The 13,012-nt window shown below is 48.2% G+C and overlaps 1 protein-coding gene across 4 annotated transcripts in view; it reads right to left on the bottom strand.

Annotated features, from left to right (window-relative positions):
- Efhd1 (EF-hand domain family, member D1) overlaps positions 1-13,012 on the bottom strand; it is a 46,646-nt gene that overhangs the window by 10,334 nt on the left and 23,300 nt on the right. For 3 of the 4 annotated variants that reach the window (XM_039084118.2, XM_006245468.4, NM_001109310.1), the window contains exons 2-3: positions 10,504-10,651; positions 2,891-3,025 (exon numbers count right to left, since the gene is read on the bottom strand). In XM_039084118.2, coding sequence (XP_038940046.1) covers positions 2,891-3,025; positions 10,504-10,651 — 283 coding nt within the window. Of the gene's footprint in view, positions 1-684; positions 774-2,890; positions 3,026-10,503; positions 10,652-13,012 lie in introns of those variants that run through there. The other variant, XM_039084119.2, reaches the window with a different exon arrangement.

The raw sequence follows: 13,012 nt of genomic DNA, 5'->3' as shown, positions 1-13,012 counted from the left end.
CAATGCACACTGCCTACTGGTCTTCCAAAGTTTCCCAATAAGGTAGTCACGAGCGCTGGAGTTCTAGAGTTGTGTGTCATTATACTGTCCCTGGTCCCACTGTCACAATGCTTGACAACCGATATTCCTCCCCATGCACCTGTGGGAATATCTCCTAGTGCATCTGTCCTAGGTCAGACCTGGACAAACACCTCTGAGGGCTCTCCAGCCCCCGCAGCTGTGCTATCCCAGCCCGGCTGCACTGGGCCAGCCACGTGTTTCCTGACAACTCCGCCTCCTCACACACACACCCAAAAAAGTTTGAGAGAGACTTGGGTTGGACCTGGAAGGCCAGTCTACAGATGTCCTCTCAGCCTGGGGGTTACATCCAGGGACCATCTGATCTCAAGACTCACCTACCTCATGACGGAGGGGGAGAAGCGTGGCCCTGTTCCTAGGTCTGCACACTTGCGTCTTGGCTTGCTTTACCAGCTATGGCTCCAGCCCTGCCTGCTTACCCGAGTCGTCCCCAGCCTCCAAGACTCCTGGCCTGGCATGTCTTGGAGCCTTCGCTTGCAGTTCCCATGACTAGAACGCCTCCCTTCCTTGATTACAAGGTGCATCCCCATTCATCTTGGAACATCTGTCACCAGTGTCATCTCCTTTATGGCCTCTCCCAAGTCCAAACAGTGTTTCACTCCATTCTTCATTCATGCAGAACGTTTATTGAGAGCCATTACACACTGGGCGCTGTAATTACAACGATAACACGCCCACTCTGCCTTGGAGTCTCGCTGGGGAGGCAGACATATAAACATAGCAAGTAGGAAAAGGTTTATTGTGGTTTTTTTTCTTTCTTTTGGCACTTCACCTTTCCTCCTTATAAAAACAAAGCACACCAATTCTACTATGACACTCTAAAAATATAAAATGAGTCCTTTGACGTAACTATTGCTCACAATTTCGTTCGTAACTATCTTGGCTGTATTCTGTATTTAAAACCAAGTTCACGCGTATCGTTTTGCTTGCTTGCTTTTGGCGTCTGCCCACACATATCATGCAGCCTCATCTCAATCTTTGACGGCTGCAGAGTGAGCAAATGCAGGGCCATGATGGCTTTGTCTCTGGTAATGGAAGCTTAGGTTGCATCCAGTTTCCATCTACCCCAGCACTGTTATGGGAAAATCCCTGCCAGGAGCCCAAGCATATCAGAAGGGAGGCATTCCAGAGATAGAATATTAACTGCTCTTCCTGCAAGCGCCTGAGAGCACTGAACAGACACAAAACAGTGCCACTAACACACGGAATGCAGGCACTCGGGAGAGGGGCCTCTCCAGGTCTGGTTAGCCAAGAATGAGCTGCCCTAGAAGGTGGTCCCAAAGGGAGCAGAGTTCTCCAAACAGAGGCCCTGGGGTGGCGCTCTGGGCGAAAGGAGCTACCGGTTCTGAAAACTGATTGTGAGGATTCCCAGAAACATCTCAAGGACTGGATGAGGCTGGAGCGGGGCTCACAGGCGAGTTATGACTGGTCCTGCACGCCTAGATGACACAGGCATAGGGACTCGGGTGCGCGTCACCTACAGCACTTGGCCCAGTGCACCGTAACAGTGAAGTGTCCTGCTACTCTCAGGCCTCAGTCCTAGGCCCCTTCCCAAGAAGCCATAAGTGATTGCAAACGTGATGAAGCCAATGGCCAAAGAAGCTCCATCAAAGAAGGAACCCCTTCCTCATCTCTACATGCTGTGTCAACGAATCATTGGCTTCCCTCCTTGTACTGTCTGTGTGGGCCCCCTGGGGAAGGCAAATACTTTGTCCCCTCTTCCTGGGTTTCAGAAGTCAATGCACTGGCTGGTCTTTGCCAACAGAGCGAGCATCACGGACAAGTGAGAATTGAGTCCTGTTTTGAGCTCTAAGCAGGCCGGGATGTCACCAAGGTCACTCTGGCCTTGGAGAAGCTCCTGGAAGAAACTCAAAGCCCCCCAGAGGCTGGAAACAGAAGAAGCATGCAGTCCCAAAAGCTAGGACGACATGCCAGCTGCTTCCCCACAAGCCAGGCAATTGCTTAGCGCTATATATGTGAGCTCGTTTAATCCTGTTGCTACCTACATGGTACAAACGGAAACAGGCCTAGAGTGACAATGTGAGTGCAGGAGGCAGATCTGCTCTTGGGTGACCGACCTGGTGGGGAGCATGTGACCCTCTCAGGGGACCCTGCCCTGCTTGGCAGCAGGTGTGGAGGGCTCTCCTGTCTGTCTGTCTACATGTATGCTCTGCAGAGACAAGGATGCAGCAGCTAACTTTGGGGAGGTGCCTCGGTGTTGAATGACTGTGAACTTGCAGGGCTGAGGGGCTTCCCACCTCTGGACCACTTTCAGTGAAGCAAACATTGATGTGGGGGGCCCGGGGAACTCTTCCCCGAACCCCTCTCCACTTGTCTCTGATCCAGATACTAATTTTCTTTTTTTCGGAGCTGGGGACCGAACCCAGGGCCTTCTACCACTGAGCTAAATCCCCAACCCCTAGATATTACTTTTTAAAAGACTTTTTTTTTAATGATAGTCATTTTAAAGTAAGTGTGTGTGTGTGTGTGTGTGTGTGTGTGTGTGTGTGTGTGTGTGTGTGTGTGTGTGTGTTGGGGAACGCTCCAGAAGCAACTCATGTGGTTGTGGAGATAGAAAGGAACCTTAGACAAAGTCTAGACGGAGAGTACAAACCTAGAACCCATAAACCCTCTGGGGCCTGTGAACAGGTGTCTTCTATACTGTGTTTTCCAGATGGTGTGAGGATTCACCCTCTTATCCTCCCCACCCCCCCCCCCCGTACCTGTATAGATTATACAGACTTCCTGGTCCTGCCACAAGGGCAGGGTAAAGGAAGAGTGGTGGCTGGGTAGGAAAGGAACAGCCGCTCACCTTGGCTTCGAAGAAGTTCTTGGCACCTCTGACACCCTCCAGGGCGACATTGATCTCAGAAAACTTGGCCAGTGCCAGCAGCCCACTGTCCTCCTGCAGCTCTCCAGCAGCAGCCTTGTGGAAAATGAGCAGAAACTGTGGGAGGAAGAAGGACAAAAGATTTGACCATTCTATTACTCGGTCACCAAAACATCCGTAATAATCCCTCAAGCCTGAACAAATGACATTCTGCCCAAGCATTTGAAAAGGGTGGGTTTTTGTAGGGCGGTGGTGGCGCACACCTTTAATCCCAGGACTAGGGAGGCAGAGGCAGGAGGATCTCTGTGTGTTCAAGGCCAGCCTGGTCTACAGAGTGAGTTCCAGGACAGACAGGGCTGTCTCAAACTGAGAAACCCCATCTCAAAAAACAAAACAAAAACAAAAACAAAACAAAGGAAAAAAACTAAGCCTATGGGGGAGGATGTGTTTGGGTGGGTGCAGGAATCCATGACCTTCAGGAGACAGCGTTGGAGCCCCTTGAGCTGGAGTTATTAGTAGTTCAAGGCTGCCTGATATGGGTACTGGGAATCAAACTTGGATCCTCTGCTAGGGCATCAAGCACTCTCGGTCATCTCTCCCACCTAGAAAACGATGCTATGCCTGTGCATATGTAGAGAACGGTTTTGTTGGTTACCAGGTCATCACAACCAAAACCACGGAGTTGAGGGCATAGCTCGGTGGGAAAGCACACGCTTACTATGTGTAAGGACCTGAGTCCAATCCCCAGCACCAAATAAATACACTGAATTAAATACAAACTCTCTCTTCCATCCATTAACAGCCACTGTTGGAAATCTAGCCCTCAAATATCCACACAGTAGGGTTGCAGAGTAGCCTGGTTGTTAGAAAGCCCTGAGTTCAATCCCAAGTAAGAACTGCATAAGCTAGACATGATGGGGAAGGCTTATAATCTAACGTGTACTCATTTGCTTGTGCTTGTTTCTTTGATGCAAGGTCTCACTGCATCGTCTTGGTTGGGCTAGACCTGGCTATATAGACCAGAAAGGCCATGAAGTTATAGAAGTCCTCTCCTGACTGCTGGGATTGAAGGTATATGTCTAGCCCACATTGATTCATTTATTAATTGATGCACTTATTTATTTATTGGGTTATGAGATAGGCATGTACATTCCACAGCACATGTGTAGAGGGCAGAGGTTATCTCTCTGGCATCAGTTCTTGCCTTCCTCCTTACTGAGGCAGGGTCTGTCTTGTTTCTGTTGCTGCTGTCTGCTCAAGGCTACCGGCCCTCCATCTTCCCATGACCCTCTTGTCTCTGCCGCCCATCTCTCTGTAGGTGTGCTGGGATTACAGACGTGTGCAAATACGCTCAGTGTTCTACACGTGTTCTGGGAACTAAACTTCGGGCATCATGCTTCCACGGCTAGGACAGCTGAAGGAGCCTCAATCTGAGCAGTTCTCAACCTTCCTAACGCTGCGACCTTTTAATACAGGTCCTCATGCTGTGGTGACCCCCAGCCATAAAATCATCCTCCCTGTTACTTTATAATTTTGCTACTGTTACAAACTGTAAATACCTGATATGCAGGATATCCGATAGGCGACCCCCAAGGTGTCCTGATCCCCAGGTTGAGAACCATTGCTCTATTCAGCCATTTCTCCAACCCCATACGCTATTTTTGAATTATATTATAATTTAATTATATTTTTGGTTATTTTTTTTCAGAGGGTCTCGAGTCTTGAGTTCACAAAGATCCACCCACCTCTGCCTCCCAAGTGCTGGGATTACAGACTTTTACCAGCCCCAACTTAAATCTTTTATATTAAACGTTTTTTAAGTTAAAAAATAATTTTTTAATTAGTGTGTATGTGTAAAACATGGTACACATATGTAGGTCAGAGGACAACTGTAGAGTTGATTCTCTTCATGTGAGTCCCTGAGATTAAACTCAGGTTGTCCAGTTTGTCCTTTACACACCGAGCCATCAATCGCACTGACCCCGCTTTCTCACATCTCCAGCCACTTCTCTTTTTTTCCCCATGTGTTCTGTTTCCGCATGAGAGCGCTTACCTTTCCTGTGGTTTACTAAGAGATCTCGGTAGGCCTTGGTAGGTTTAAAACATGTCAGCTCTGCTTCATGTCATTTGAGTGTGCCGGAGCTATGGCTCTGTTGGTTTACACACGTGCCAGAGCACACTTGCGGAGGTCAGAAGACAGCTTGCGTGAGTCAGTTCTCCTTCCGCCGTGTGGGCCCCTGGGCTTGAACTCAGCCGGGCAGGCTTGCCATCTTGTCTTTACCTACTGAGCTGCCTCACCGGCCTGTTTGTTAATTTTGTTTCTTGAGACAGAGTCTCTCTACAATGCCCTAGCTGTCCTGGAACTCACTGTGTAAACTAGGCTGGCTTCAAACTCACACGGATCTACCTACCTCGGCCTCCTGAGCGCTAGGGTTAAAGGCGTTCGACACCACAGGGGCTCTGCTTATTACTTTTTTGGATGAGAGGGTCTTGCTATGCTGCTGGTCTCAACTCATACTCCTGTGTTGGGCTCCGGAATGAGTTGGGACCACCAGAGTGTGCCACAAACTCCTGGCTTCCTCAGGGTACCTTTTGACTCCAAGACATAAAGGCTGTCAAATATTTTTCTTTCCTCTTACCAGAGACAGGCTTAGAAAAATGTTCCCCAACACCAAGGTTACATAAACAGTCAGGTATGTTTCTGTCTAGTACTTTTATAGCTTTAAAAAAAAAACCACGTAAATATTTAATCTCTGAAATGTATTCTGTTCTATTGGTAGGGTAATCATTAACCTTATTTTTCTTCCAAATAGTTACTCAGTAAGCCCCACATTTATTGTGTAACCCACCGTCTTCTTCCACATTCAAAATGTGTAACCTCAACAAAGTAATCTTTGAGGGCAGCTGTGTTAGGGCCTCTGCAGAATAAATTCTTAAATCACAGTCCCTCCTCATCTAACCTCTCCCAGGGCTACTTTCCAGTTATTTGGATCCCTTCTCTGTAATTATTATAAAGTTAGCATGGTGCCTCACACTTATAACATCAGCATCAGGCAGCAGGGGTAGGAAGACTGCCAACAGGTCCAGGCCAGTGTGGGCTATGGTGTGAAAGTCTAGCCCAAAACAAAAAAAAAAAAAGCAACACAACCTATGAATTAATTATTCATTTTGTATACATGTATGCATGGTGTATGTATGGAGATCAGAGGACAACCCTGTTGGCTCTCTTCTACTATGTGGGTACCAGAGATTGAATTCAGGTTGTCAGGGTTTGCCCCCACACAAAAAACTACAAGCTGTGGGGAGGGGGAGTTGAAGGGACAGATCTGTGGTTAAGAGCACTTGCAGGGGACTCTGGTTCTTTCCCAGCACTCACAGAATGGCTCACAACCATCCCTAACTCTACTTCTAGGCGATCCAGTGCCCTCTTCTGGCCTCTGTAAGCACTGGGCATGTACATGGTATACATACGTGCACGGAGGCAAGACTTTTATACACATAAAATAAATGCATTTTTGGGGTTGGGGATTTAGCTCAGTGGTAGAGCGCTTGCCTAGGAAGCATAAGGCCCTGGGTTCGGTCCCCAGCTCCGAAAAAAAGAACCAATAAAATAAAATAAAATAAAATAAATGCATTTTTTAAAATTACAAATTGATCGGCCTAACGAGCATTGTGTGGTTTCTATGAACACCACCATCCCCCACTTATAAATCGATGGGACCCAAACCACCAGAAGAGGTTTCTCCAGGTCTTCAGATGCTACCGAAAGCACGCACAGAGGAAGAATGTTAGAAAGACAGTCACCTCTCCAACAGGCTTCCCAAATCCCAACCCCAGTGTCTTAGCTCCCAAGGCCAGAACTCCCTGCTCTCTGTTTTTAACTCAGCCCTCACTCTGCTGTGGAGACTGGGGGAGTACTAATCAAAGACATGAAGTGACATGGGCAGGGTCTTGTGGCTTCTCTGAGGTCCCGGAAGCTGTCTGGATTAAAAGAAATAATACCATGTTCTCCGTTCTCCTGCTTGCAGCTTCCAACTCTCTCACTAGAGGCCGGCAAAGACTGGGTTTGCAGCAGTTCTTGGAGCTAGCACATTAGTTGAAATCAAGCCGGTCCAAAGAGGCCAGGCCCCCAGCAATGGGACAGAAGCCAGGAGGGTAGGGACAATGGTGGCTGCTGTTTCTTGAGGTTCTCTCTTCTCTCATGAAGGACATAGAAGCAGTAGAGGCTTCGGCAAATGTGAGCTGTGGGGTCAGGAAATGCCTGCCCCTCAGTATCTGGCTCTATCATGCTTGGTCCTTAGTTTGAAAGTGTTGAGAGGTGGTTGCCTTAGCAAGGAAAATAGGCCACTGAGGGGGAGGATGGATTTTAGGGGCTGCACGTTATGAAGGGAGCTTCTTTGTCTCCCGTTCTCTCACCATGAGGCTCTCTCATCCACACTTACCCTGTGCTTTCCTCAAGCTGCACGTGACCTGCAGAGCCTTGCAGGGGTCAATGTGCCATGCCCTTGAACTCCGAGGCCAAGACAAACTTCTTTCCTTTCTAAATCATCCAGGCTGGGACTGGGATGTTCTGTTATCGCAACAGAAACTAGGCTGAACATGTAGCCATTGTTCTTTTTTTTTTTTTTCCAGAGCTAGGGACCAAACCCAGGGCCTTGTGCTTGCTAGGCAAGTGCTCTACCACTGAGCTAAATCCCCAACCCCAACATGTAGCCATTGTTAAAGCACTTCATTGACTGGAGGTCCTCACGAGGAGCTGCCTTCCACAGTAACACTTCTGAGGGGCCCAGGGGTTCCCGCTCAGAAAAGAGGGAGTGTTGCCCCAGCTGAGCATCCAGGGGCTCTCAGTTTCCTGACCTCTAAAGAGGGAGGGAGGGAGGGATGGCTCAGGGTGTTTGTCAGCAAGCCTTGAGAGCCTGAGTTTGATCCCCAGGGTCCATGTGATGGGAGTTAACCTCTGACCTCCACAGGTATGCTGTGGCACCCATGTACCCTTTCCCTCCACACAAAATAAACAAACAAACAAACAAACAAACAAACAAATAAATACAATAATTTTAAATAGGTTTAAGTGGAGATGACAGTGCTGGGCATTCACAGAAGGGCACTGCATGCCTGAAACATTAGTGAATCCCTTCTGCTCTTTCCCGGTACTGTGCGTTCTGAGGTCTGAGGTTCAAGGCTGTAAGAGCTCGCTCTGCCAGTTCAACAGATGACCAACGGGTCCCCACCATAGTTCAGGGGTCTCCCATCCCCAGCCAGCCAAAGAAGGAGGACAAGGAGGAGCAGAGAAGAAAGGAAAGAAAGAAAGGAAGAAAGAAGTAAAGAAGAAAGGAAAGAAGGAAGGAGAGAGAGAGAGAGAGAGAGAGAGAGAGAGAGAGAGAGAGAGAGAGAAGACCCAGTTCAACCCCAGTGCACCCAGCATCCCAGGCACTCCCATTTCACCCATTACAGCCCTCGCTGCCCTGAATGACAATCTCCCTCACTGCCTGACAACCTTGTTTGTTTTCCTATTTATAGTCCACAAAGACTGGCATGGAGTGGGGTTGGAAAATGTCCGAGCTGTGACTCTGGGGACAGGGGGAGGGATGGAGAGGTAGAGAACAAAGGCAGAGGGCAGAGGGAGTTCAGTAGTTCCTCCCCCCCCCCCACAAGCCCATCGTGACTGTGGCTAATGGTGCAGGAAGACTGTATTCGAGCTCTCCATTTGTAAATGGCAGAGATACCTTTCCTATTAGGACAAAGGAGGTAACTTGCTATGGGAAAGGATGTGTCAAGAACCCATGCGTGGGCTGACAAGATAGCTCAAAAGGTAGAGGTACCTGCTGCCAAGACCGACAGCCAGAGTTCTAGCCCTGGACTGGCACAGAAGGACATCCAAGTCATCCTCTGACCACACATGCATGGAGGCATTTACGTCCCATACAATAAATGAGGTTTAAAAAAAGTTTAAAAAAGAATCACCAAGGGTAAAGCTAGGTGTGAAGGTGCATTTTTGTGATCCTGGCACATAGGAGGGAGGGACAAGGGGATGAGGAGCTCAAGGTCATCCTCAACTACACAGTGAAGCCAGCCTGCATTCTGTCTTCAGAGGTAAAAAGGTGGCTTCCACAGTTAACAGCACTTGCTGCTCTTGTAGAGGACCCAGGTTTGATTCTCAGCTCCCATGGCAGCTCACTGACATTTATGACTCCAGTTCCAGATCTGATGCTCTCTTCTGGCCTCCAAGGCTTCAGGCACACAGGTCACAGACACACACACACAGACAAAACATTCATACTCATAAAATAATTTTTAACAATGTTTTTTGCGTGTGTGTGTGTGTGTGTGTGTGTGTGTGTGTGAGAGAGAGAGAGAGAGAGAGAGAGAGAGAGAGAGAGAGAGAACCAACAGACTATGTGGTTACATGCCTATAATTTCCAGGACTAAGGAGGTTAAGACAGGAAGATTTCTGTTTGTCCAAAGCCAAATCTGGCTTCATAGTGAGTTCAAGGCCAGTATATACAAAAGAGTGAAACTCTGTCTCGAAAGAGCAAAAAGAACTCCCGTGTGGCCAGGCATGCTGGTACAAGCCTACAGTTCCAGGGCTCAGGAACCTGAAGCAGAAGGCTCTAGAGCTGAAGCCAGACTGATAGAGATTCTCCTGTCCCCAGCCCTGCTCTGTCAGTTTTAGGTCTTACTGCAAGCTCAGATAGCTTGGCCATGGATGAACGCAGCAACATAAAATCATAGAGCAGGGTGTGGCCTGTGAGGACTAGATGGCCACAGGTCCTTACACTTCCAAGCTCACACACCTGGGATAACCTAGAAACGAGACCAAGACAAGGCTTGGAGCACACAAAGGATTGATGTCAATGTCACTGGAGTCTCTTAAAAGGGCCAAGAACTGACAAAATTGCTTTGGAGGTCTCTAAGCTTCAGATGCCTACTTCTGTGAGGAAAGACCACACTGTAGGCTAACCAAAAGATAGCCAGTGGCTCAGATTCAGTTGGACCACCAATGGGTGGCCCCTGAATAAAACAGGAGAAAGGAAGCTGAAGAGATGGCTCAGTGGTTAGGAGTATCGCTCTCGGTCTTAAGGACTCAGGTGATTCAGAACCTACAACAGGACAACAGAAGATAGTCCAAGTCTGTCATCCTGTTGTTAGGATTCTGTCACAAGTTATATGGCTTCATGTCCAACTGAAACATTCTGAAGCCTTCCAACAAAACCCATGCACACACACACACACACCCCAAAGTAAGAATTCAGGCATAGTTGCCCATAGGCAGAAGCTCACAGCAATCCTCCTGCCTCAGCCTTCACATACTAGGATTACAGGGACATAAGCTATCATAAAAGATATGTTTTGGAGACAGGGTCCCATGTAATTCACAATGTAGCAGGCACTGGCCTCAACTCATGCTCCTTGTATAGTTCTCAAGAGCTGGGATCATAGGAATATGCCACCCACACCGTTTACAAAAGCTATGCCTAAAAGCTAAGTTGAACATTAAAATCCCAACCAAAGAGTGTTCTCAAGAGGCCAACCCATTTGCCCTTGGGGGCTGTGGGTGAGCTGGGGTCCTCTCGGTCTCAACACGCCATAGATACCTCCCGAAAGCTGAGCTTGCCGTCGAAGTCTTCATCCACCTCCTGGATCATATTCTTCAGGCCCAGGTGGGTCTGAGGGGCCCCCAGTTTCTCCATCATGAGTTTCAGCTCCATCAGGTCGATGAAGCCATCTTTTCCAGCATCATACCTGCAGGGTCCAAGGAGGCAAGGTCAGGACAACATGACACGGATTCCTTTCCCAGATGTGTAATGCTTTTGGTTTCACCTACTCAAGAGTAAACTAAGTTGCCTCCTGCATTGCAGGAGTGGCCTCCTCAGGCCACTTCACTGTAAGGTACCCCTGGAGGCTATGTCATCTTACGTCATCTGAAAGGACCCCCGCCCCGGGTCTAAAAGGCCACCTTATTAGGACCCTTCAGACTACCTCATCAAAAGAGATCCCTCTTTTAGTTAAAAAAAAAAAGTTTGTCTTTGTGCTGTGCGCCCTCAAAATGGACCTCGTTCAACCTGTTGACTTTCATGTCTTTTATCGCCTTTATTTTTCGTCAACTAACCTTGACCCAACACCTCCAAATGTTGGACTGACGGCACATAGCATGTTCTGAAACCCAACAAAAGCTACTCCACTCAATCGGTCACCGTCCTATTGTCTCTGTCGCTCACAGTCCTGGCAACCCCCCTCACCCTCCAGTTTGTCTTGCATCTATCTTTGAAAGTGCTTTCCACCGGGGGGTGTGGCCGTGAAGTGGGCGTGGTCTCACCTCAAGCTGAGTGCTGGGTCACTCATTTCCTGGTCTGAGTAGTCACAGCTGTGTGGGAGGCTGGCTTCCCACAGTGGCTGGCCCCTCAGCTGGCTGTCACTCTAGCCCTAAACCCCTGCCTGGAAATAAGACCAGCTTCATGTAGTGAGAGGTCTATGCCTTTCTCCTAGAGCCAGCCATCTTCAGGTACCTGCTCTTGACCTCCTCCCAGCCACTTCCTATCCCGGTTCCTTTTCTACACATATGACCTCATAGGACACCTTGTCTCCCTTCCCAAGTCCTTTTTATGCTTCCTGCTGCCCAGAGACCCTCTTGTCGCTCAGGCCTAAATATCCTGTTTTAAAGAAGAAAGAAGCGGGTCCAGCATTCCAGAAGCTGAGGCAGACAGAACTTTGTGAGTTCTAGGACAGCCCGGCCTATGTAGAGAAAGACCCTGTCCCAAAAAATAAATAAAAAGAAGAAAAAGAGGCTTCAGATGAAGCTCACTAAAAGAACACTTGCTTAGCCTTGGGCAGGAAGCCCCGGTTCCAGCACCACATACATTAAAAAAAAAGAATGGACCAATTAGGTCTCCACCGCCAAGAAATGGGAACCAGGAACCCAAGGACAGATGGGCTGGTAAGCACACAGGCTCACTCACACTGTGCAGTGTAGAACTGTCACAGAATGGAATACTTTGCAGCAATAAAGATAACTTTTATGCGGGCTGCAACATGGGTGACCCTCAGGGATGCCACAGTAAGTGAATTAAATCAATCACCAAAGGACAGGAGTCAAACTGATCTAGACAGAAAGCTGAAGGTTTTCTCCTGGGGCTGGAGGGATGGCTTAATAGGTAAAGACTCGATCTGGGATAAGGAAACGGTCAAGGTGCTGGTGCAATGCTGTCTGTACGCTTAGTGTCCTGAAACTGTGTTCACTTAAATGCTTAAAATGGTCATTTTCATTCCTCCATTTTCTTTTCTTTTTTTTTTTTTTTTTATTCTTTTTTTCGGAGCTGGGGACTGAACCCAGGGCCTTGTGCTTGCTAGGCAAGTGCTCTACCACTGAGCTCAATTCCCAACCCCCATTCCTCCATTTTCTATTTTTATTATTTTTAATTATATGCATGTATGTGAATTTATGTGTAGGTGCACAGGAGTGCAGGTGCCCACAGAGGCCATGGGTCTGGCCCCTCTGTGTGTCTCCCCCGTGTGTGTGTGTGTGTGTGTGTGTGTGTGTGTGTGTGTGTGTACGTACCAGCATGCATGTGTGCTTAGACAGGGTTCCACTCTGTAGCTCGGAGCAGCCAAATTCACTCTGAAACCTCCAGCTGCAACTATACCAGTTCAAAGTGGTCATTTTTGTTATGCACATTTTACCATATTTTTTTAAAAAAATATATTCAGTCTTTTTCACTATTCATTGACCCCCAACCCCATAAAGAAAAAGCACCTTTGTTGAGAACCATCGCTATTCACAAGAAATGCAGCCTGTGGGTAACTGGTAATCTAAGCTGTGGGCAGTGGTATTTAAAGTCTACATTAGCATGTAGGGCCCAGGACTCCCTGACACACTCTGTTCCAGCCACAGTGGCTGATTCATGCTGTTCCGCCCATTGTAGACCCCTCCCTCCTCTCCTCTGTGGGATTCCTATTCTCCAGTAGCATCCATTGTAAGTCCTTGTCTGGTGCCAGGATTCACCGCCCTCTTCCGTTGGCTATTTTTCCCCCTCAAACCCTCTGAGCTCTGGCTGGGCACAGCCAGTGCTGGAAGAATTCCTCCACAAAGGATACAAGCAAGATCTC

Source organism: Rattus norvegicus, chromosome 9 (genome assembly GCF_036323735.1).
Source record: "Rattus norvegicus strain BN/NHsdMcwi chromosome 9, GRCr8, whole genome shotgun sequence".
NCBI lineage: Eukaryota > Metazoa > Chordata > Mammalia > Rodentia > Muridae > Rattus > Rattus norvegicus.
This window is presented reverse-complemented; position numbering and strand designations above follow the sequence as displayed.